We start from the raw sequence: 26,228 nt of genomic DNA, 5'->3' as shown, positions 1-26,228 counted from the left end.
TACAAAACCTATTCAGAGTGAAGCTAATGTTTCTTGTATCACTCTGAGTTGGTGCCAGAGTGGGGGAATGTAGCTGCCAAATTAGCCTTGCATTTACCTTCATGCAATACTGTAGTAGCTACTATTTGCTACGGTCTTGTCATTATTAACTCATCTCCCCACTCCTAGAATTATTTTTTACTCTTTTGATCTTTCTCCAAAAATATTGCACAGGGCTCATGAAAAATGTTTCCAGTCCACATTATAGTTCTATTGGCACTAGTTCCTTCATCAGGAATGCCCTCTATATGGACAATCAATGAACATGTTACAAATGGCCAAAGACTCTGCCCGTGCCACACACAAGTATCATTCATGTTTCAGTATGTTTTAGCAGCACTCCCTGTCATTAGGAAGAGCTCTTCTTTCCCCTCTAACTGCAGAGAACAGCACTATACGCACTTGAATGCTCATTGCATTTCGCCTTCCCACATACGCAGCTTCACTGTGCCCAAAGCGGATGAACCTTTTGCCTGAATAGGTTCAGGTTCTCCAGGTAGAATTCAAAATGCTCTGGCAGACAAACCAACACTTAACTAAGTGGTCTCACCAGCAACGGCATCAATCATTATCTTCATCTTTAACTTCAGAAGTTCCGTCAGGAGATGGATGGACCGCTTTTGGAATTTCACGAGCATCGGCTGATTTTCACATGAAGTCAAATAATTAGACCTCTTCCCTGTGGGCATAATGCCCACCTTTTGAATTCTTGATGTAGTTGGGGAGGAGAGTTCAACCTCGTCATAGGGGAGGAGTTTGACAACTGGACAATATAAACCAGTGAAAGATTTCCTTGGCAACGTCTCTATGAGCTCTTCCCATGTAAACTCAAATATGTTCTTGATACCTCGTGGCACATGGAAGCCCATTTTCTGCCATGTGATAATCATCTGTACCATATCAGCCAAAAGCTTTGGGGCTCTGGCTTTCATTTGCTCAAAATCAAGGTCTTTATGTTCCTCTGGCTTTTGTTCACTCTTTGGTTCATCTTTCTGTTCAACTTTTTGCTCACTCTTATGATCATTCTTATGGTCAGCTTTGTGCTCAGGCTTTTGATCAGATTTATGCTCATCCTTTTGATCAACTTTTTGATTATTTTTTGTGTCACCCTTTTGGTCATTCATATCACCAGTTCATTCATTTCATCACTGATGTAGCAAGATCTAAATAAAGAGAACAATGTAAAAGAGATGTCTCTGTGCCATTACCTTTGGGACTAATGTATCATTTGCTAAGTGAATGATGTGCTAACTTGACTTTTTAAAAAAATGTATTTGTTCTTTAATATCCTACCTTCAGTACAAAGAGCTCATCAACCCTAAAAAAAGGTTCCCAAATGGTCTTCCACCCAGACACTGGGCATATCCAGACTAGTTTGCATCAACCAGATTGCTGCATCCTGTGTCTTCAAAGCATGCCATGGGAACTTCATGGAACTTAGTACCTGCTCAGAGAACTTAGCACTAGCCAAACTACAATAAGGAGGTAAAGAAAGGTGAGATTCTCAACAGAGTAGGAAAGATTTTCAAATGGTAGAAAAATATAACCAGATATAAACGAGTGAGTCAGGATTTATTAAGAATCTGTGTCACAAGAAGGACTTAGGAAAAGAATAGTGCCATAACTAAAGGGTATATGTTTTGGACAGATTCAAAGAACCCAAAGCTTAGGCAGAAGCACCCACACTCCATCCAAAATAATTTAAGGTTCAGACCAACTTCAACTGTAATCTATGGTACAGAGTAAAGACAAGATCTTTTCAGATATAGTTCATTGCTCTGTCCCCAGTATGGTATACTATTATTAATGCAGTCAAAACAATCAGCAACACTGTGGTGTTTCCTTGTCTAACAAATGCTGACTCCTATACCTCCTACACTCTTGCACTCTTTGTCACCAGATCTGGATGGCAAAAATCCAGATGACCGTGAAATGGCAGCACAGAGTTAGATTGTTCAGCATCTCTTTGCTACCACCTAATGGGTTTGGACTAGTATCCAAATACCATTTGGATTTTAAGCCCAGACCTGGAGTTGTAGAAACATCTTAGAAGACATAGATTGTGGTGAGCCTGGAGTCAGCTGCTTGGGCAAGGAGCTTGAAGAACAAGATGTGAAATGTTTAAGAATGGAAACATCTCCAAGAAATAAAATATGGCATTAGAGAGGTCTTAACTCTCCTCACCAAGAGCAGCCCTTCTTTTTATTGCCTTTATGCTCATCAGTAAGAAGTCCCAAAGAAGTCCATGTTCAAGTGTGACAGATAAATTACCATTGATTTAATTAGAAAATAGAAACTGAAGAATTTTCTTAATTAGAAAGTATACTTTCAACTGGAACTAATAACCTGTCAGTCTAAGTTTTATGTCAGTTGGATATCTATGGCAGACTAGAGGTGGTCACCTCAGTAGTGAAATGGCTAAATAAATTCAGCCTCCCACCCAGAGATGTCTGGTTTGCGGTTAGAGTTCATTTTGTCTAGCATTTCTAAAGAGACTTCATGTAACCGTGTGCTCTCTAGAAGACTTAGTCCTGGGAGCCAATGTGCCAATCCTTTCCATGTCATGCTACCTTTGGATACCAATTTGGATGCTATTTTTTAAATTCTACTGGAGAAAACATTTTCACTGAACTCTATATCATGTGAGAATAAGGAATATGTGTGCACAGCTCCCTGGGCCATCTTTGGTAATAAACTCATACTGCAAATAGTGGTAAGCGTGTACATGCAGACAGGAGATAGAAGTAGAAACAGATAATTTGTGGTGCCCAAAGATACTTTAGAACAACTATCTATAAACTAAGCTCAACTCACTTTAAATGTCATGAATCACATTCCAAAACCTGTTGCTTGGGTACCCCTTTGCAATGTTATGGAGAGGATAAACAATGCTAAAAAGAAATTTTAGATTTATTTGCTCTAAGATCACTTCTTCTGAAAAGGAAGTGAGGAAACTTATAAATATTTCAGGCATCAATATGGCCTACCACAGAACTGATACCGGTCAGGAACATAACACAATAACCAGTAGACACAATGAATCCCTTGGAATCCATTGGTCTAGCTTCTATAACAATGAGACCAGGGAGAGTTGCATTTTCAGCTCTATAGCTTTAGAAGATTAAGCAAGAGGAGGGCATTCACACTTGCAGGGGTCACAAGTTGGAATGGAATATTCAACAAAAACAAGCCTAAGGAAAATCTCCAGGATTTCACACTGAATCCGAAATTCACTGAAGAAGATTTTGAGTTATTACCTGTTATGAGAATGATGTTCTAATAGTCACAGCATTAGGTGGGTGATATGGCAGCATCCTGCATTCCATATGCCGTTATTCATTCTTATGTCATAATAGCAGAGAACCTTATCATTGCGGATTCTTTGGTATGGCGCTTTCTTCACCTAAAGGCTAGTTAGGCCTCATATGCTTTAATGGTGAAAATGAAGAATTGGTTTTGGACACTGTCAGCCGTTTCTAGCACACAAAACCAGTCTCCCTGCTGCTTTAAATTAAAAAGTAGAGAGGAACGCAAAATGCGTGCAGCATCGTTACGGCTGGGTTTATACAATAAAATAGCCATAAGGCTTCATTAGTTTGAATGTGTCTGCAAGCTCTTTCCACCTAGGGGGGTGACTATTGAACCACCCATCTGGAGAAAATTCCAGGGGTGGCATTTGCTGATCCTGTACTTTAGAGATGAGGGCAGAGTGTATGTGCAAATAGCCTTCTCTTCATTGTACAATCACCTCTCAAGCAGCCTATGACCTTTTTGGGTTTCCACACTCTCATCCTAACAGCAGATATCATGAGGGAGTCCTCCCGTTGGGTTTTTTTGGCAGCAGCCCTGCTGTTACTGCTGAAGAGGAATTCTGTCTTTGAGAAATTCTTGAACGAAGTTATTGCTCCTCACAAATTTGGTGGGGAATTTCCAAGGATCATTTGGGCCCAGTATTAGGAAATGGGCATGTACTTTGAATGGTAAGTTTCCAGTCTGTTTATTGGTATCTTTGGGCAGTAAGGCAGGGAATGAAAGAGTTGCTTGAAGTCTTGGAAAGCTAGTGCCAGTCAGGATATGTAAAATTCAGGGAGGACTGATGGTCTAACACAGTATAGCAGTGTTTCTCAACCTTGAGGATGTGTGGACTTCAACTCCCAGAATTTCCTAGCCAGCCATGCTAGGTTGAGAAACACTGCAGTATAGCATAGCTTCCTGTATATTGAATGGTTCGGGAAAAGGCTGTAAAGAGACAGAAGGGCACATGCTTTGCACACAGACAATCTCAAGCATTTCTAGATAAGACTGTAGAAGTGCCATTGAAGAACTTCTGCTGATTTTTATTTGCTGATCTCTGCCAGAAATTCAAACCACTGACAATCCTTGGAAAATACACTGAGCAAAGAAAGGAAGTATCAAAGAAAGGAAGTATGAAGCCTCTCCTAGATAACTCACATGGAAATCTCCTCCTCTGCGTAAATAAGAGATTCTCACATTTCTTCTTTTTCAGAGTGAAACAGACTCAAGGATTATTGTATGCTTCACCCAAGAATCTCCACAAAATTATACTAGATTCTAAAGACTACAAGGCAGTCTGTAATGCTGTTACCATCATATCATGATGGTATGGAATTTCATGCAACCCATTATTGCTCCACACCAATGGCTTCTGATCTGAGCTTTCCTATACTGTAGCTTAGCCAGACTAAGACTATGCAGAACCAGTGAGCCCTCCACTTAGGCTTAGCTCTACCTCTTCCCTGCTCATGGAAACAGTTGATAGAGATAGCATATCTAAATTCTCCAGCATAGCTAATTTATGGCATACTCTCATTCCATGGGATATATTTGCAAAGGCAGAATCAGAATGAAACCAGCAAGAATAGGGAATTCATATAAAACAGCACCACTGCAAGATCTTCCTCATCCACTCCTTGGTATAGCTATGGAAGGACTGGGAAAGAAATAAGACCTTGAAACCAGAACTTGGATTTCCTACCACCCCTGGATTTATGACTCTCTCTTAACATCCATGGATCAGAAGTAGCCTAATTAAGGCACAAGCATGGAGAGTTCAGGTATGTTTCTTTCAATCATTCCTGGTTGTTGCCTCAGGCAGGTAGCAGGGTCTACAGCATAAAACAAGAAGTGGCAAATGGCAAAACAATTAAACTGGCAATGCTAGGGACATACTCCCCCCCCCCCGACACATACACACATACACACTTCAGTTGTTGTTGGCTTCTCTTTCATGCAAGCATCTGGCAACAACAGAGATCCTGTATTGGCAGGAAAGGAAGACAGGGGTGAGATGTCTTGCATTAAAAATAGTTACCCATCCTTGTTGTATGGGACAGACTCTACTGAAACTGCCCACTTCAGAAAAACCAGAGTATACCGTATTTTTCCATCAATAAGACGCCCCCATGTACAAGACACCCCCTTTTCCAACCCAAAATTAAGAAATCAATATTTTAAAGATAGTGCAGAACACATTTTTATTTAGTAATTAGGTAACATTTACCTGATACACTTGGTGGGAGGAGGTCCAAACCGTCTCTCTGCAGCTCTATTTCCATGCTCTTTTGCATAACTGATTACATTCAATCACAAGTGAAACTGCCATAGCTTGTCTCTGCAAACAGACTTCCTCCAATTGGTTTGTTCAGCATCAGGTGACGTCAGTTACATAAGGCTTGTGATTGGAGGAAGTCTGTTTGCAGAGACAGTATGGGCAGTTTCACTCGTGATTGGAGGCTCGTGATTGGAGGAAGCCTGTTTGCAGAGTCAAGCTATTTCACTCGTGATTGGAGGCTAGCAATAGGAGGAAGCCTGTTTGCAGAGACAAAGTATGGGCAGTTTTGCAACCCCGTGGTTCTCTCCTCGGCTTATTTCCTTGCATAAGACGCCCTTCAGTTTTTAGCGTAAGGATTTTTATTGTCTTATAGTCGGAAAAATATGGTAAATTAGCTTTTGTTAATAAGTCCTATTAACCTCTTTCTGTGAGTGGATGTGTGCCTTCAAGTTGGTCTTGGTTCCTGGCAACTACACAAACAAGTCCCCGCAGTTTTCTTGGCAACATTTTTCAGAAATGGTTTGCCATTGCCTCCTTCCTAGGGCAGAGAGAGAATGACTGGCCTAAAGTCAACCAACTGCCTTCCATGTCTAAGGTAGGAATAGAATTCAGGTTTCCCCACTGCTAACCTCTTATTTTACCGTTCTTAAGAAAAATAAACCAACCATTTCCCCCCATCTACTCTAAATTATTAAAAATCCACATAGGTGATAAAATTAAAAAATATTGTACTTTGTGGATACTCAGTGATTATTTTTAAAAGTAGCTTGTTGCCATCTACTGGACAGTAAGGGTTAGGAATTTCAGGTTTAAGGAATTACAAGAGGAGTTTGTGGCTTTGTTCTTGAGGATAAATGTGAGATATGTTTCCCATTAAAATTCTTCATTTCTGTAGTTGGCTATAACAAAATAGTTCACTCTAGATTTCTAAAATAGACATTTCTATTTACAGTCACTGTGGTAAGTAACTGTCAGGCAAGGCATTAGCTTTGTTGATGCTCTCCTGTCTGCCAGTGCAAGCTTATGAACTCATAATTTTTTTCTTAGGAGCATATTACTGAAGAACTTGCATTTTACTTCACTATTGCAAGGCATCCCAATGAATAATATAACCAAATAAGTAAAGTAACACAAAATGAGTTTAAAATAATGGGCTGTTCTATAATAATAATCTGGAAATTCAGTAATATTAATCTGTGAACATTTTGCTTCTTTAACACTGGATGAAGTTCAGAAGATTGGTGAAAATAGAAATTAAGAGAATCAGAAACGATCACTTAAAATGATTCTGTTTGTAGCATGAAGATATCATATGTGAATGTTTAATCATAAAAGATGTTCACATGATTAAATAAAGCCTATAACAACAAAAAATATTATACAGGTAGTCCCCAGTTTAAGAATGAGTTCCATTCCCAAGATCTTCCTTAAATCAAATTTGTATGTAAGCCAGAACAGTATTATTGCATAATACTGTATAAGTAGTATTGTGTAATAACTCAAACCATTGTGTATTAACTCGGACCATTGTATATTTAACTAAAATTTTGCTACAATAGGCTCTGTTCTTAACTATGGGTTGTCCGTAAACCAGGCATTCTTAACCTGGGGACTACCTGTAATCACATATAGCAGAATCTAGACTTACTTTCTTATAGATTTTATTTGTCATGTTTATATGGCCACCCACCTCACAATCAAGTGACTCTGGGTGGTGTACAAGCAAAGTTAAAAACAATGCATACAAATTAATATTAATATTAAACTTTGAAATTATAAAAGGCACACAACTAAAATAGAATAAAAAAGGGATTAGATGAAAAGCAGGCGTTATTTACACGGGAGCCATCTCAATTTTTCACCAGTCCCCTGGGACCCCAGGCCTGATGACACAACCAGTCTTGAGGGACTCCCAGAAAGTTAAAAGGGATGCTTCGGGGGGATGTTCCATAAAGCAGAGGCCTGTCAGGCCTAGCCCAAGGAACTCCAAGAGACAATGCCAATTCAGTCCAGCTATGTTTATTAGCTTGTAACATTCACGCAGTTACAGCGGGCCTCTCACGAGTGAGGGGAAAGAAGACACCAAACTGATTCTCCTTCGAGGGGGGTGAGAGCGCCCAGACCGGAGTCTGGAAACCTCTTTTATTGAGTACATCAGAGGGCTGGGTTAAGCATATATACGTCACACTACCTAATACAAGCTCATGACTATATATGGTAATACATGAAGCGCAAGGGATCATGTGCTTTGATTGAGCACGTGACAAGCTGCGGGGGCTTGCCTCCTGAAATTTGAGGCTTTACCCCATGTTGTTGCTGGTACTTTTCCATGCTAGCTTCCTTGTTAGCGTACAACTGATTTTACTAGTCTGCACTAACAGAAATGCCTAGCATGTGATGGGGTGTTATAATGCAACTTTAGCTACAACCTCTAGCAAGAATCTTCCCAGACTGAAACCCCAGCTCCCAGAGTCATCCAGCCACAACAGTGTGAATTCCTCAGGGAGGTGCCAGTCTCATCCTCTTGTTCCTCCCACGCTGTTCTGGCGAGCTAAGAAAATGTTTATCTACCTGAGCCTGGCCTTCATAATTCCATTCCATCACAGGCCACAGCAGAAAAGGTCTGCCACCTAGGATCCACCAAATGAAGCTCCCTAGCTGTTGGGACCTGCAGCATGCCCCCTCTGCTGGAACTGGTGGGATGGGTAGATATAACTGGGGAGAGGCGGTCCCTCAAATAACCCAGTCTCATGCCACTGGGGCTTTAAAGATCAAAACCAGCACCTTAAATTGGACCCAGAAACAGACTGGTAACCAATGTAGCTCACGGAGCAGAGATGTAACGTTTGTTCTTCTGGAAACACACAACTGCCTGTGCTGCTGAATTCTGCACCAGCTGAAACTTCTGGATACTCTTCAAGGGCAGCCCCATGTAGAGCACATTACAGTAGTCCAAACGGGAGGTGACTAGGGTATAAGCGACTGTGAGTAGAGGACCTCGATCAAGGAACAGGCGCAACTGATGCACAATATGAAGTTGAGCAAAGGCCGTCCTAGCCATGGCTGGAACCTGCTCCTCAAGCAAGTTGTGAGTCTAGGAGAACCCCCAGATTACTCTCAGGGTCTGTTTGGGGCAGTACAACCCCATCCAGCACCAAAGATGGTATAGTCCTAGAACTGGTGGGCCCCAAAACCAAAAGCTACGCAGTCTTGCCAGGGTTCAGTTGAAGCCTGTTGTTCCCTATCCAGACTCTCACAGCCTCCAGGCACTGGAATAAGACATCCACGACATTGCTTAGTTTGCAAGGGGCAGAAATGTATAGTTGGGTGTCTGTCAGGTTCAGCCAAGAAACTCCACGAGACAGTACTGGAACAGCTCAGTTACTTTATTAGCTTTCACCTGCAAGACGGAATCTTGCCAGACTAACTCTTAACTCCCAAAGTCTGCAACTAAACACTAAGAATTCCTTAGGGTGGTGCCAGTCTCATCCTCTTCACTTTCCCACGCTCAGGCTGTGGGCTGAGGAAATGTTTCTCCCCACGACTCTGAAGCTCTTCGTCCAAGTCACAGTATCATAGCATATTGATGATACCTCACCCCCTGGCGACAGATAAGCTCACCCAGCAGCCTCATGTAGATGTTGAATAGGAGTGGAGAGAGCACAACAGGAGCTGAGGGTGGGATCTCTCCCCCCCACAACCCCAACTGGAACTGACCCCTAAGAAAGGAGGCAAATCAGCACATGGTACCACCCACCCCAATCTTCTGAGTCAGTCCAGAAGGATACCATGGTTGATAGCATCGAAAGCCGCCGAGAGGTCAAGTAGGGTGACAATGGATGCACAACCCCCATCCCATCTATGCTGGAAATCATCCAAAAGTGTGACCTATGCCGTTTCCATCCCATACTGTGATGGAATGGAATTATGAAGGCCAGGCTCAGGGAGAAAAACATTTTCTTTCATCTCCTGAGGTGCGTGGGAAATATAAGAGGATGAGACTGGCACCTCCCTGAGGAATTCACAATGTTGTGGCATTACTTGGGAGCTGGGGTTTCAGTCTGGGAAGATTCTTGCTAGAGGTTGTAGCTAATAAACATTGCTGGGCTGAATTTACATGGTCTCTTGGAGTTCCTTGGGCTAGGCCTGACACATACCCAAGTCTGAATCCTGACTGAAAAGAATGTAGATAATCCGTTTCATCCAGGGTTTTCTGAAGGTGCTGCACAACCACCTTCCCCAAAAAGGGGAGGTTAGATACTAGACAAAAGTTGTCCAGTATAGTGGGGTCCAGCGATGGCTTCTCGAGGAGGGGGCAAACCAAATCCTCCTTAAGAGGTAATGGAACAACCCCTTCACTCAAAGAATTTACCACTGCTATAACCCACTCACACATCATCCCCTGGGCCACCTTAACCAGCCAGGAGGGGCATGGATCTAAAGAGCAGGTGGCTGAGCTCACAGTCCCAAGGACCCTGTCCACTTCAGGCCCAACAGGTTCAAACCATTCCCAGATAACTGGGCAAGACTCCTCCCTAGGCATCTCCTCCGGACCTGCAACAAGGCTAGTGTCCAACTGTGAGCAAATTCGAGTGATTTAGTCTAACAGATACTGAACAAATTATTCTGCATGACCCTGCAGGGGGTTGTCTGACCCCCTCTACCCAAGACAGCATGTGTCACCTGAAACATGGCAGCAGATGGTATCTCAGGAAGGATAACCCATATCAGAAACGGCTTCCAGCTGAAATTTTGCAGCTCCTGCAATCTTGCAGCACTGACAGGTTACGGAGAAACCGATGGTGGCATGGGAGTCCATGGGGTATCACGGTTATGTTGCTAGACCAGGACTGGGGAGACCCATGTTCAAGTTCACTTTTAGCTATGAGAGCTTACCAGTCACTCTCAGTCCAATCTATTTCACAAAGATGTTGGCAAAAATTGAGGGAGAGAATGTTAGATATACTGCCTTCACGCCAGGATATGAATTTAATAAATCAAATAAATAAATAAACCTCTCACAAAAGGACCAAACTTTTCAACCCAGTCTCTTCCAATGTTCCTTCTGTGGGCTTCTAAAGCTTAAAAAAAAATTGCAGTCCCTAAATTGCAAAAGTTGCCCACCATCCCTACTTGAATCCAAATAATTGGGCAAATGGTGAAGGATGTATAGCTTAAGTTTCTTCTATAGTAGTTCTTGCTCTATCATAACCTTTCCTTATTAATTAAATGAGGAACGTTATTAAAATGTTAAAACCTGATAATACCCAGGTTTTTTGTGTGCCTAAAGAAGAAATGAAGTTTCAGACCAAGACTGTATCTTTAAAACTGAATTCTTTAATATTAGAAATGATGGAAAGAAGAGAATTGCAGGAAGGTTCATTCCTGTTCATAGAATGATTTGATATCTATCCTAGCAAGAGTTTTTTAATCATCAGGGAGCAAATAGCTTTGCTAACAGCATCTAGGGTTCATGTGACTTGCTTATAGTAGGAGAGCATATCATCCAAACTTTGGTAAACTGGTTCTTGGTTTGACGTTCCCATCTCATGTGCCTGAGTGGATATGAAGTGATTGTTCTGTGAGTTGGTATTGTGAGTCTCAGTTGATGTAGATGGCAAATTACTTGTAAGACTGTGTTCCATTTTTTCATAGGAAGATCCAGATTTATTCCAATTTTGGCTTTTAAAATCATGAGCTTTGTTTTGATTGACAAAGTAAGCAGAAGGTGGTGCAAACTCTGGATCTCGTTCATTCCTGAGATCATTCTGCTTCTTTGACCAGAGTCCAAAAGTGAATTCTATTAATGGGAAGGAGAAAAAATATCAAGTTCAGCTTGCTTTTTCCTATTTAATTCAGCTCAAGCTCTATGAAACTATAAAAGTAAAGGTTATTTCTTAAAAAGAAACCTTCCCCCAATAATCTGTCTTACTTTTGTTAAGATAGTCCTATTTTGTTTACCCTAATAGAACCTTGAAAACAGAAAAGACAGAACTGAAGTCACCCAAATTATTCACATTTGCAATACGATTTAATAGTCTGGGGAGGGTCATGAAAGAGAAGCAGCTCTACAGTGCAGCTATAACCTTTCCATGATGTCTGGATGAATAGACTGGTTTGTTCTGTATTATGTAGGGACACGAGAGTCTCTTGCCTGAAATGCTAATGACCCAACCAGAGTTTAAGCCAAGATTGGGGAAATTCTGCTTAGTCATGGGCTGTAACAGCCTCCCAACTTGCTAGTGGATTACAGAAAGGCCTTCCGTTGGCAAAATTTGAAACTGCCTCAATATCACCACCCCCCACCCTCCAAATCAAGGAAAAAATACACTGCTAAAATAATTCATTTTGCTGTCAAACATTGACAAAGCACTATCAGGGTGTTTTGGGGGAGTTAAGAGAGAGCGCTGGGGGTCCCATGGGCCAAGCCACCATGGTTTAAACCAAATAATTCTTGACGTGCTGACAGTTGAAAGAGTTCCGTGTCTGGTGCAGCTTCTTACCTTTGCCTTTATCCCACTCACGAACATAGGGCACGCCCGGCTTGGTATCTTTCCTTTCCTGAATGATAACTTCTACTCTTCTAGTTTCTGTAGAAACTCTTGGCAGTTCAGTGGGCTTGACTGAAGACAGGACTGGCTCTACAGCCTCTTCCTCTGTTTCGAAGGAGAACCACACACAGATTTTAGGCACCGCATGGGATAAATGGATGAGGTAAATGGATGAGATAAATGGATATGATATTGCCATATCACAGTAAGCGAATTCATGTAATGATTTAATCACAGTAAAACATCTCACTGAGATATTACCTCTCCCCTCCTTGAAAGAAAGTTATTACAGAGTAAGCCAGAAGGAGAAATGGCTGAGTAAAGAAAAAAGACCTACATTTCAAGTGATATCAAGAAGCAGAACAAATGATATGACTTGGCAACATATCCTGGAATGACCATATTGTAAAACTGAAGAAACTAGCAAAGATAAAAATATTCAGTACTCCTCCTTTCATCAATTTCACCAGCTTTTCAAAAGTTTATTAGTGATGAAAATAGCGCTAATATTAGCCAGGAACAGAAACTATCCAAACTGATATAATTAAAGCAATATTTTCTGACTATCTGAAAAATTAAATAGTTTGGAGATTATGAACTCCAGACTATTGCCACTGTGGATTATTGCTGTGTCTGAACTAGAAAAATCAAGTCTGGTCCTAATCCATCATCATGCTTCTTTAATGCACGTGCACAAGCTATCACAATATATCTTTCCCTAATATTGCAACTCTTAATCATTTCGGATTTGGAAAAAATGAGATTGTGAAACCGTTTGGAACAAGCTATAATATAGTACAGTCAAATTCGTAGTTTTCAGTGAATAAGAGAGAGACTGTAATCTAAACAAATATGTACATTTTCCAAAACTGCTTTTAAATTTAAAGGAAGTAATTCAAAAAGTACCTCCATTTTCCTTTGTGTCACCATCTTTTAAGCGCTTTTTTGCTCGAAGCTTAGACAACCTGGCCTCCAAAATAGCTTTACGTTTTTCCTTTAAATGTTCACGTTTTGCTCTTTGATCGATGGTCTGAAGAAATGCAATACAATAGTAATTCATTTTCTCTTCAGATATTCATAGACAGATGCTATTTTTTTTTATCCATTTCCTCCCATACTTTTGAGTTTCAAGCTTTATCTTTTCCATTACCACAATGTAAGAAAACTCTATTTCATAGGCAGTCAAAGAATTTGTATTGGAATGCACACTATTTTTCACTGCAACTACGTAACTGAAAAGCATTTTTTTTAAAAAAGAAATTAGTATTTAAATAACAAACCTGTGAAATTTTAATTCCATAATTTATTCCTATAATTAAACTTATCCCTCAAACTGTTATCCGATGTAAACTTTTTCATTTGAACGCTTTACCTCTGAACTTATTATGTGCATAGATTTATTACACGTGTTCTATGTGGTTATGGTGAAATCTGTATTGCTACTGGTTGATTCAACTACAACAACTGCTTCTGTTTATAGGCCTGGCATAGCAGCCTTGAGCAATCTGATCCCTTTTTCTCGATAATCCAGCTGATTATCCATCAACTGAGGGGACAGGAGCATAAGAAGATGGAGTGAAGGAGATTTACATTTCCTTCCAAACAATCCTATTTGGGTCCCTCATGTTCCTCCCTTTTTACAGGTAGTCCTTGATTTAAGATTATTCATTTAACGACCATTAGAAGCTACAACAGCACTGAAAAACATGACCAGTCCTCACATTTACAACCATTGTAGCGTCCCCATGGTCACATCATCAAAATTTGGGCGCTTGGCAACTGGCATGTATTTATGATGACTGCAGCTTCCCAGGGTCATGTGATTACCATTTGTGACCTTTCCAGGGCACTTCCAACAAGTAAAGTCAATGGGGGAAGCTGGATTTGCTTCACGGCCATGTGCTTCTTTAACGACCGCGGCAAAAAAAGTTCGTAAAATTGGGTGCAACTCACTTAATAATTGCATCACTTAGCGACAAAAGTTCCAGTCCCAATTGTGGTCGTAAGTCAAGGACTACCTGTATTAAATAGCCATTTTAAAGGTGGGAGAATTATAGCAGCTCCCTTCTGCAGTTCACAGAACAAGTATATATGTGCACTCCCTAGTCCATCAGCTAGAAAATGTGTCCCTTGGATTGGGAAAAAATCACATCTCATTTATGTTATTCAGAGACACAGTTCACCAAGGATAGAGGACAGAAACATCTGAGAAAAGCTCAGATATTTCACATCATAAGTTTAGGGATGGAGAATTTATGGCTCTCCAATGTTGCTGACTTATAATTACTAACAGCCCCAGTCAACCTGGCCACTGATGAGGGATGCTGGGACACGCAGTTCAGAACATCTGGAGATTTCCCATACTTGGTAGACTGTTAAACATCATACCTGCTCTCTTAGCATTTCTAAGGTTTCCATTTGTTTTCTTCTCAAAGCCTGATCACGGGCAAATGCAAAGTAACCAACACCAAGCTGTCGGGCCTCTGAAAGATATTTTGCACCATATTAGAGTTCATAATATGCTATAATTCCTGGACTTCCTTTAATATCAGTGATGGCTATCTGGGTTTCAGGCCAGAATTCTTCCAATAATACCAGAAGATGCCAGGAACTGAACCTGGGCTATTCTGAGTGGTCAGCGTGGATTCTAAGATGGACCTACAACTTTTCTCCAAGATTATATATCAATACAAAGACAAACATTTCTGAATAATTTTTACATTACAATAGCCTTCTCAAATCATATGCCTTCTAAATCTGTTGAACTATACTCTGATTCCCAGTCAACATTGCCCCAAATAATGCTTTAACAGACAGATTTATACTAGTTTGCATCTATCTTATTTCTAAATGTATACATAGTAACTTACAACACAGCACCTTTAACCTTTTCTTTTTGTATTTATATTTTTTCTTCTATTTTCAGAAGGCTTAGAGTGAGACTTAGGATTTCCACTCTTTGATTAAGTACAGAGTATAGGGCAATATAGTTATCAGTAATACAAATTTGAATAGTCCCCTAATCTTACTACAGTCCTCGAGTTACGACTGCTATTGGGACTGGGATTGCCATCATTAAGTGATGCAGTGGTAAAGTGCAAGTGATGCAGTGGTAAAGTGCAATGTCATGTGACTGCATTGTTCAGCAATGGCAATCCAGGTTGTCATCGTAACCCAAGACATGTGGGTCATTAAGGGGGAAGAAGTGGGAATCCCAGTTAAGGAGTGTGGGGGTGACACGGGGTGGTGGGGGAGGCCCAGTGCAGGCTACACACAACTTATGGGAGGAGGTGCTGCGGTGCAGTGCAAGGTCAGGAAGGCCAAGGAAGGAGGGTGCAGGGTACATGCAAGTGTAGGCAGGGAAGCCTGGAAAGGAGGGTGCTGGTGGGTGTCAGTGCAGAGAGGCCTGGAAAGGAGGGAGCGGGGCATGTGTGAGTGAAGAAAGACTGGGGGAGAGAGTTTCACAAATGGGTTGACCTTTCCTGCCAGCTTCCCCATTGACTTTGCTTCCGGGAAGCCAGCATGGAAGTTGCAAATGGCGATCATGTGACTGCTGGATGCTGCAACCAGTCGTAAGGGTGAGCTGGTTGCCAAGCGCCTAAAGTTTGTTCACATGACCGCAGCAGTGCTGCAACATCTGGAACTGTGAGGACCAGTCGTAAGTCCCTTTGTTCAGCATCGTCGTAACTTCAGTCACTGAACTAATGGTCGCAACTTGAGGACTACCTGTATTTTTCCTGGACTAGCACCTGAAGTTTTCTTGGCAAGATTTTCAGAAGTGGTTTGCCATTACCTTCTTCCAAGGGACTGGCCCAAAGTCACCCAGTTGGCTTTGTGTCTAAGGCAGGACTAGAACTCACAAATCTCCCAGTTTCTAGCCCATACACCAAACTGATTCTCATTTTTCCACTAGTGAATGATTAATATAACAGCTTAACAATTCTGCATGGGCACTATCACTCTAAAAAAACATACTTTAACCAAGGAGAAGAGAATCTAGTCTGATATTAAGCTATATGATATTTTTTAAACCAGATGTGAATCACAGGAAATCAGCATACCATTTTCTCGGATGTCCTCATAATGAATTGGACCCATTGGTTTCTTTAGCGCTTCTTCTTCTTCTCTTTCCCATTCCTGACGCTGAAGCTCCCTTCTCATGTCTTCTGACAGCAGAGTCTTTTCTTCAGTCACTGGCCTAATTGAATCAGAAAAAAGCATTCTTTAAGAACTGAGAAGTGGTATACGGGAGAATATCCCAAACTCTGTAGCAATTCCAACAACACTACAATATCCAATCTAAAAGTTTAATATCAGTGCAAGAAAAGCCAAAGCAACTGTAGAATAGATACCAATAACGTTGGTTTGTATAATACCGTGTAGGTATGAAACAATTAAAAGGACACTCAACTGGTTTTAGTTATGGAAAATAGTTTTTAAAAATAAACTAGACATTAAAGGCACTATGAAACTATGAAAATACATTCTTTCCAGTTCTCAACTTGTTTTACTTTTTAATATAACATACATACATACATACATATAAATAAACTGGCTTGTAAAACTGTATTCTTTAATGTGTTTACAATATTAAAATTTTTAAAGTTTCAATTTACATGACTTTGGACAACATTCAGTACCTAGACATCTGCTGACAGAACAACATCAGCAGACTAGATTCTACCTTGCTAACAAATTTGTATTTAAGTTATACATTCAACATTATAAAGGATTATTTAATACTACATTTTTTTATTTTTTTATTTTTTTGGTGCCTGCCTTCTAGTAAATTTTAACTCCTCATGACTTCCTGGACTAGTTCCTGCAGTTTTCTTGGCAAGATTTCAGAAGAGGTTTGCCACTGCCTTCTTCAATACTAACATTATCTTAAACAATTATGTATTGCCAGAAATTGCCTTGAGGACATCAAGTGCAGCTAAACAGTGGCTTCAAACTCTGTTTTATAAGAATTCCAAAATTATTCTAAGAAAAAAAGCTCATATGAGGCTTATTCAAAGAAAAAATTGGGAAATGTATTTTCTTCCAAGTCTACACTTCTCTAATAAGAAGATGGTATCTTGAAAGGAAGATCAATTGGAAGGTACATTCATCAGCAAATATATAGATTTATGTTTCAAAATTGTTTATTACTGCTATTTAGCTATAGAGATATTTGAACAATGAGCCTTTTTTCAACACTATTAACTTACAGACTATTTTTCCTAAAATGTCTAGTTTGACCAAAATATGAAGAGACAGTGGTTAAAAAACCAAGGTAAGTACTATTTCATGGAACATTACAAGCCCAACTTTATATATTTTCAATTCTTTTATCTAAGAACAGAAATGATACTATAATAGGTTCCATCAGGACACATTAACATTCAGTTCTACTGAAAAAAGGTCAACTGCTTAAATACTGTCCATTAAGCAAGTGTTGGGCTTCAGGGTTTAGTGACTACACAGACCACAGGCAACTGAGCAGGGACTGATTAGGCTCCTGTCTTTATAGCCTTTATAGCTTATATAAACCACCTTGCCTCTGAAGATGCCAGTCACAGTTGCCAGCGAAACATCAGGAAATCTGTTGCCTAGACCATGGTCACTAAACCCTGAAGCCCAACACTGCCCACGAGATACCAGCCATGAAATACTGTCAAGCTATTTAAGTGTTGGGGGACGTGGTGGCGCAGTGGCTTAATGACGCTGAAAGTTGCCGGCCAGAAATGGCTGACGCTTCAGCGGTTCGAGTCCAGCCTTCACGTTAAACAGGGTGAGCTCCTGTTTCCTCCCCAGTTCCTGTCAACCCAACAGGTCGAAAACTCACGTGAGTAGATAAATGGGGACTCTCACTCCGGTGGGAGGAAAAATGCTGGCGGCGCTTTGCAAAAAAAGAGTTGGGAGCAGTTGCTGGTAAGCGCGAAAAACCGCGCGCACCCGAAAAGGGCGCAAAGCAACGGAAACCCCGCCTCCTGCGCTCGCCAGCTGGACTCTGCCCTAGGAAGGAGGCTCTGGCAAACCACTTCCGAAACACTTGCCTTGAAAACTGCAAGGACTCGTCCAAGCAGTCACTGCAGAGTCAGTAATGACTGAGCGCAGATTAAAAAAAAAAAAAATTAAGTGTTGGGCTTCAGGGTTAGTGACCATGGTCTAGGCAACAGATTTCCTGATGTTTCGCTGGCAACTGTGACTGGCATCTTCAGAGGCAAGGTGGTTTATATAAGCTATAAAGGCTATAAAGACAGGAGCCTAATCAGTCCCTGCTCAGTTGCCCGTGGTCTGTGTAGCCACTAAACCCTGAAGCCCAACACTTGCTTAATGGATACGTCTGCAAATAATACATTACAATAGTGCCACAGAGAACATTCCTTATTTTTTAGAATTTTCAGCAGCATGTTTCAAGAAATGCTGCCAACTGTCATTTACAACGTAGGCAACCATTTTGTGAGACCTTCCACATTATTTTTGTGATTTCTAGTTTCCTTATTCTTAAACTAACACGTAACTTCAGATCTAGACCAGTTTGATGAGTTACTATAAAGACTATGAAACTATTACCTGTGTTAAGAGAACAAAAGCAAGTCATTTCAGCCAATAAAGATTTATAAGATACAAAAATAAATTATTTGTGTATTCTGCCTTTCTCTAGGTGCTCAAGGCACTTTGCATGTCACCCAATGTGCTTCCATGGCTCAAGGTGGATTTGAACCCAGGTCTCTTCCCAGACCTAGTCCAACACCTTAACCATTATATCATACTGGCTCTCAATAATTTTAGCCAGTAAATATTTATGATAGGTATAGAAATCATGCACTTAAATAGAATCTATTCTAATTTTTAAGAATTCAGGTATTACTTGACCAAATGTCTATTAGATTCCTCATGAACATTTATCATTTTGGGCAGAAGAGAGGGAAGAATAATGACTGCATTACTTCTTGTTATCATATGTACATTTTCAATTAAAATCCAAGCATCCATTCTTTTCTTATTTCCCTATAAAACATGGCTGTTTTTTACATACTTTTCTCTAGAATAAACTTTACCTCTTTCCCTGGAGCTCTTTATCCATTTGTAGCAGATGTGGCAAATCTTTCTTCATACATCGTCTTGAACGGCCTAGTGAATCCACATAATCAACCCTAAAATGAAAAGCAAACTTAACTTAGATAAATTAATTTCAACCTTTTCAAAAGTATAACAATTTAACATGATTATTGCTGTCAAAAGAATAACTAGCAGTCCAGTTAAACTTGATACATAACTTCCAGGGGACTAGCAGTGCAAATGTATTATAATAAAGCTACAATCTAAATTGAATTGGGTATTTCTATGTTTATTGCTGACTGGAAACCTCTTATAGACTTTTTGCATGAAACAAGCAAAAAAAAAAAAAGAACTTATGATTTATGGTTTTGGTGATTAGATATATTATAGGAAAAAGAGAGTTACATTGTAACCATAGAGCAAGAGGTAAATTTATAAATGTACTTATAACTACTGTAAAGAAAATCAGAAGCTGCTTCTTTGTATTTTTTCTTTTCTTTTTCTATTTTCATTTTACTTTTTTCCTCTCTTTCTTGCATCTTTAGCTCTTTCTTTGATCTCTTTTTCTTCTTTTCTTTCTCTCACTCTATATTAGTTCCTATTAGCTTTTATCTTCTTTCTTAAAATTTTTAATAAAAATTATATAAAAAAAATAAACTGAAATGGCTATCAATTCACATAACACCTATTCCAGCATGAGGGGGAACTTTTGGTAGCTCCTCACTGCAGCAAGGGGAGAGAAAGAGAGTGAATGGAGAGAGAGTGTTTTGATAAGTCAGGTTATTTCATCTGAATTCAGTGAAGCCACATAATACACAATAGTGCTATCACCAACCATTCTTCATTCGGGTCCTGTGGAGGTGGGATCTCTGTTTCAGAGAGTCTCTCTTCTTCCCTATTCTCCTCCCCCATTGCTTTTCTGGTAGTTTCACTGGTACATAGTTCTTGTACTTCTCTCTGTTTGTCAATTATCTTCTGAGTGAAATCCACAAGATACAGATCTTCAGTTTCTTCATCTATGACAGAAGATCAATTTTAAGTGACAGAAATTAAAAGTACTGAGTTGAAATAACAACCAGTATAAAATCACAGTTAACAGTACTATAGATTATTTCAGTGCTCCTGAATGAATGATTGAAAATTTTATTATATATATATGTGTGTGTGTGTGTGTGTGTGTGCGCGCGTGTGTGTGTGTGTGTAAAATGATTATGTAATATATTACATAGCAACATACTGAACCATTCTAGCGCTGTACAGTTTTATCTAGTTTTAAAGACTGGTTATCCTCTTTGTTGTACAGAAAACAAAGAGATGTAGATCTCATGGAATTTCCGTTAATATACAATATGTAGATTAACTAAGTATTTGGACCAGAACTAGACATCGTGGGAGATGAACAGAAGCTGTCAAAAATTGCAGGCCCCCATCTTTTATTTTTCTTTTCTGCAAAGGTACAAATATCTCTTCTTCTACAATTACTGAAGTTAAGATGTACGTTAGAGAAGAGAAGAAGAAGAGACATAGGGCTGCTATTTTCAGCAGTTACCACACATCAAAATTATCTCAAGCTTTAGCTTGGAGAAAAGGAAAGGACGTACAGTGGTACCTCTAGTTACGAACTTAATCCGTTCCGTGACTCTGGTTGCAACTCGAGTTGGTCTCAAGTCAAGGTAAAGTTTCCCATAAGGTTCAATGTAAATACGGTTAATCCGTTCTGCCCTCCGAATTTGGTCGCACCACGAGGTAAATTTCCCCCATAAGGTTCAATGTAAATACGGCTAAACAGTTCTGAAACATATGCATTTTATTTTTAAACCTCAAAAACCTTCCAAACGCCACAAAACACACCACAAGCCTCACTGAATGTCTCCTTGCTACCGCGATCTCGCCCACAGGAAGCTGCGACCACGTGGCAGCAGGGAAAATGGCCGCAGATCCAGTTCGTAAGTAGAGGCGGAGTTCGCAAGTAGAGGTAAATTTTTGGGGCCGGAGCTGGTCGTATCTTGAAAAATTCGTAAGGAGGGGTCTTCGTAACTAGAGGTACCACTGTACTGTAAATGTAACTATGTGTGTGCCAGCTGAAAAGCATTTAGGTTCTACAGACAAGAGTCACCGATATGCCATATCTAGTCAAACATGCGAGTATCTGGTTCATGAATAACAATTTTAGCATACTTTTTTCTTAGATACAGTCATTTCAAGGTTTAAGAGTGAATAAAAAGTAGTTTCTAAAATATCCTTTCCCTGTTTTTGTTGCTGTTGTTGTTTTACAGAAAGGCAGTACAATTTGAATTCTTGGGAGAAATCCAGTGTTGCACAAAGGGATTTTTCACATATTTATTCCTTCCCTTAAGCCTTTTTTTGGAGGCTTTCCAATCTTCTGCAGCAAATTTTGAGATTACACAGAAGACTATGAACATGCATAAGAGCCCTGCATATCTGGAAATTCACAATCAGGACAGAAAGATGCTACCTTCTTTAACTTTTCCTACTGGGAATGGGAAAGATTGCTGTTGTAAAAGATTAGCACTATTTCCTTCATAGAACTTCTGAAATTAGACCAAGGGGAACATATAGGCTAAACCCAGGTAATCCCCAACCTTGTCCTAATTGTTCTAAGATTAGCTGCACAGCAAAATCTTGTCAGGTTTAGAGTGCTCTCACCAAATGGAAAAGAGTGCCAAACTTGTTTGGGACTCTTGAAAGGAATTCAGGAACGTCTTTGCATAAGAGACATTCAAGCAGGGCTGAAGCAGAAACAATTGTATTCTGTGACTACATGGAAGGTTTACAGGAAAAACAAAACACTTTGCTAAATGAAACTCAATTAGCACTTCTGCATAATTAAATACAATAAAAAGAGGAAAGTGGAATATTTCAGAACACTGGCTATATTAAGCTTGGACTGTTGAGAAAAGTGACTGTATACTCATGGAAGAATGCCTATGTCCCAGACTCATCATTTGCTGTATCATTATCCAGAGTTGCTTGGCTGGAATGGAATCCCCACAAAGAAAAAGCCACCAGTACTGGCCTAAAGTTTTCAGGAAGAGGGCAAAAACATCTACCTTGACAAATGGCATTGTCTACAGATGTAGAAATACAAGCTTTCCCTTTAGGAACTGCAGTTTTCTAGAGCTTAATGTCAAAGAAACTTAGGACAAAATTGTGATTTCAATGAGAAAGACCTATTCTTTTCATAAGAAAAGTGCTAACAGCAGCAGACAAGACTCACACTTTTACTGCCACCCTAGACAGGCCTATTTGGAAATAAGAATTACTGAGTGTTTATTACTCATAACAGCATTTTATAGTAGAGCCTTTGATTGATAAATGTTTCACATACACTCCCAAGAAATCTAATGGTGTTCACCTGGAAAATCTCCCTTGGTCATTTTTTCATACAGACGTGCTTTCTCTTCCAGTTTCTGCCTAAAAACAATAATATACCACTTTTAGTTCATATTTCATAGCACTGAGTCTTTTTGCCACACAGAACATGGGACAATATAACCTAACACCACTACATGCTGTCAAGATTGCCTTCTCTCAAAGTAGTTTTAAACTGGTCTCAGTGATAAGCATGTCTGCAACCCCATGGAGACAACCCAAAAGTGTTTTTCCACCATTTCAGAGCCACATTTCCATCCTTGGGACTATGACTGAATCATTACAAATGTGCCTGTACATCCTCCATATACTCAAAGGTATGCACACATTTGAGAGTTATTCAGAATGATTGTCTGGAAGTAATTCTGAAAATAAATTAAGCAATGAATGTTTCTCATAAGGCCCAACAATTTATCAGTCAAAGTCCAATATAAAAAACAGCATTGTTGAGATGATTTAAAACCATATTCAATGAGCAGAAACAAAAGGAACCCTGTCCTCTCTCCTGCATGTGTATATTCATTTGATCAAAGCCACCATCTTGTTCCTTTTCTCTCTTTAATACTATTACTTTTAATTAAGTGGCTTGTCCACTTCAAGTAAGTTGTTTCAAAACGATCACAGGAAAAGGAAGATGAGAGAGAAGGGAGATAAGTGTCAGGCTTAAACTGGACTGGAATAGATAAACAGGCACACAAGGGTATAAGAACATTTCATTTACTGCAGAGAAGCTAAGAAGACATTCTGAAAGAATTCTAATGACTGCTGAGTATCAAATGCAAATTGCAATAACTGTTCAAATTCCTGCGCTTCTTTCCTTGCCCCCTTTAAGTAGAGGGCTAAAAGTGATTCTCTCTTTGATAGAAGTGTCCATTTGTATCTGTTCCTTGTTTTGGTAATAGCCAGATCTGGTATCAAACTGTTTGCTTCTGACTACATGAAAACTAGTTCCCATAATAAGTACAGACTGTATTTGGAAAGACAACAAAACCTCCAAAACTCTATTACTGTATGTGATTTTTAGTGTATAAAGTTTATGGTCCTCTCAAAAATCATAATGGTTTATGATATGATCCAGTTACACTGGCCTCTAGTGCAAATAGCAAATACATTTTATCTTTCAGTGTGATGGTTATCAAAACAGAGAACAAGTGGAAAAAGAAGAAAAAATGAGCAATTTAGGAAGCAATTTAGGAATTCTCCAGCCCGAAATTGCCTCTAAGGGTCTCATCTGAAAGCTGAATATTCACTGAAATTCTTGTGTTAAAATTTTTTATCTTCCTTCTAATAAATACTATAAACCAGAGCTCTTGGATTCTCATTCTTTAGATTAGCTGTATCCTGGACTGGAAGGGAGGTCTGATATCCAAGATACAAATATAGTTTCACTGGCAAGTACAATTATCACCATAACCCTGGGCATTCTAAAATGGGATATTACTGACATTCAGGATCATTCAATCCAAAAGCAGTCAGTCATAAAATAGGCAATATACAACATAACCCTTGAGATGCCTGATCCTGTTTATTCTACTAATTAAAAAATTATATTGCTCAGTCCACTCTGGTTGATTAATAAGAAAAACAAAACAGTTCATAAATTACAGCTCAGTGCCCTCAAAACAGCATAACATAACTAAAAAATTGGCTGTTTAGTTACCCTCAACTCTTATCTAATGCCTGCTTAAAAAGGAGATTCTTCAGGATTTTCCAAAATGCCAAGAGCAAATGCAGCAGTCTTATTTCTGGGATCTGTTCCAGAATGTCAAAGCCTGCTTTTTGGCTCCATTCTTTTCTCTATTTGCAGTGACAGGACCTACCTTGATGCTCTTACCAAGAAGGCAGAACCATTCTGGATATGCTGGTTCATAATGTAACACAATGCTGCGTCGTATGGGGTTTGTAGACAAGTTACACCATATTTTCTTTATAATCTTATTTACAAGATTTAGTAAGTCTGCTTTTCTCAGAGGTGAATCACCTTGATTTATCCAGAGTTTGCTGCTCCTCTATCTTCTGCTCGGCATCTTTTTCAGCTCGATCTGAAACACCTTTGTTCTGCTTAGTCCAAATGCTTGGTTTCTGTAACAATAAGATTTCACACAAGTTATATAGCTGTTCTTGAATCTAATTTGCAGATAACTGCAGAGCTGTGCTTATAATTTGTATCAATATTTCAAAGAATAGAACTGAAATAAATGTTGTTAGTGCAAAAAAAAAAAGCTGAATATGTTACTTAAGAAAGATGTGCAGTAAAACAAGAGATAGGGCCAAGAATAAATGGATGCTGAATAAATGTGGACTGAATACAAAACTAAGTGAGTACAAATAATATACTGAGAGGTTTCATCATGTAGAAAGAATGACTGAAAATCAAATATGAAGGAAGAGTGAATGCATTTAGAAGAATGGGAAGAATCCTGTGGTTGAATCCTCAAACAGAGATAAGAAATCTAAATGCTATTAACAAACCCTACCTTATTTACTGTTTTGGGCTTTACGGGGACTCCAGCATCTTTCAGAAGTTTCTCTTTTTTGAATTCTTCCTGCTTTCGGAACAGTTCAGCTTTCAAATCTACCAGCTAAAATAGGAGTAACGAAAGGAGAAAAAACAAACTCAATCTTTAGCAACGGAGTGTGAATTTTAAAGGAGATGGGGTGGGGGAGGAGGGTAGAAAAGCACGACATAATGCAAGATTTGCGGTCTACACAAGAATACAAACAGTGAGCGTCTTATACCACTAGACTTACGTAGTTCTACCTTTTCACTCTGGGGGAAAAAAAGATCTCCAAAGTCGCGAGAAAACGTTTGCAAGAAAACAACCAAGCCCGGAGATCCCCAAGGACTCCACAGCCGCTCTGAAAGCCCGCCCGTTCCCCCTCTGCTGCTCACCGAACCGACTGTTACGTTCAGAGGCTTCTTTTTCCGGTCCATAACTCTCCGAGAGAGGGGAGGCCGCGCCGCCGCAACGCAGGGAGGTCCACAGCCAAACAAACGACAGGGCCCCGCACACACCGGCCCTCCGGCACCACTTCCGGCTTAAGCCGTAAAGCGAAACTAAGGCCTCGACTTCCGGCGGCGTTGCTCTCACGACAGCACCCGGCTAGTACGACAGGAGCTGTAGTTTTCCCCTTTGTTTCCCGCCGACTCGCTAGCGTGAAATGGAATGTTGGGCGCTTGTTTTTGTAAGGGGTGGGGCGAGTTTGGAGGGGTATGCTTCTTCATGGAGCAATTAAATAATGGATACAAACGCGTGAAATAATAACAACGTACTGTAAATATATCAATCATGTAAGAGCTGTTCCGGTGGAATACGGCTATTGTTCAATTCCAAAATTATTTAGTAAAGTAACAAAGATTCCTTCAAGTCGAGCTCGACTTCTCTTGATTTTATGGAAACGTTCATGCTTTTTTTTTTTTTTTGCTGTAATGCGGGAGTACTTTACCACTGCCTTCGCCCAGGATGTTTTCAAGTTTTCTAGTCTATCCTATAGCTCTGGGGTTACTTGGTGGTTTCCCATTCGGGTAATGACAGTTTCTCAGCTATTTAGCTTTTTCAAGATCAGCCAAGGCCACTAATTACTACTGTCCACTGCTGAAGTTATTTCCACCTGGAAATAGTTCC

The 26,228-nt window shown here is 39.9% G+C and overlaps 2 protein-coding genes across 2 annotated transcripts in view; both read right to left on the bottom strand.

Annotated features, from left to right (window-relative positions):
* Window positions 1-1,193, bottom strand: part of FAM194C (family with sequence similarity 149 member C) — a 53,549-nt gene extending 52,356 nt beyond the window's left edge. The window contains exon 1 of the mRNA XM_088134693.1: window positions 590-1,193. Within this exon, the coding sequence (XP_087990819.1) occupies window positions 590-1,163 (574 nt within the window). The 5' untranslated portion in view covers window positions 1,164-1,193. The remainder of the gene's footprint in view (window positions 1-589) is intronic.
* Window positions 1,194-10,915: 9,722 nt separating this feature from the next.
* CCDC174 (coiled-coil domain containing 174) lies at window positions 10,916-25,653 on the bottom strand. The gene is made up of 11 exons (XM_007430935.4): window positions 25,496-25,653; window positions 25,080-25,184; window positions 24,584-24,684; window positions 22,586-22,644; window positions 20,045-20,225; window positions 19,209-19,304; window positions 16,224-16,360; window positions 14,551-14,645; window positions 13,069-13,192; window positions 12,115-12,267; window positions 10,916-11,411 (listed from the first exon to the last, which is right to left on the bottom strand). Exons 1-11 carry the CDS (start codon window positions 25,535-25,537, stop codon window positions 11,083-11,085), a joined length of 1,422 nt encoding a protein of 473 aa, XP_007430997.1. The 5' UTR covers window positions 25,538-25,653; the 3' UTR covers window positions 10,916-11,082.
* Window positions 25,654-26,228: the final 575 nt, after the last annotated feature.

Source organism: Python bivittatus, unplaced genomic scaffold, assembly GCF_059951505.1.
Source record: "Python bivittatus isolate LINGU-HERP-01145 unplaced genomic scaffold, Pbiv_v1 ctg000080_np1212, whole genome shotgun sequence".
NCBI lineage: Eukaryota > Metazoa > Chordata > Lepidosauria > Squamata > Pythonidae > Python > Python bivittatus.
Note: the sequence above shows the minus strand (reverse complement) of the source record. Positions and strands in the feature narration are given on the sequence as shown.

Excerpts from the sequence above, each read along its gene's own strand:
- CCDC174 (XM_007430935.4), bottom strand. The coding sequence starts at position 25,537 with ATGGACCGGAAAAAGAAGCCTCTGAACGTAACAGTCGGTTCG. Across the intron at positions 19,305-20,044 it reads CAGGACCCGAATGAAGAATG|GGTTGATTATGTGGATTCAC; the intron begins GTTGGTGATAGC and ends TTTTCATTTTAG. Across the intron at positions 14,646-16,223 it reads TGAGGACATCCGAGAAAATG|AGGCCCGACAGCTTGGTGTT; the intron begins GTATGCTGATTT and ends AATATCTTTCAG.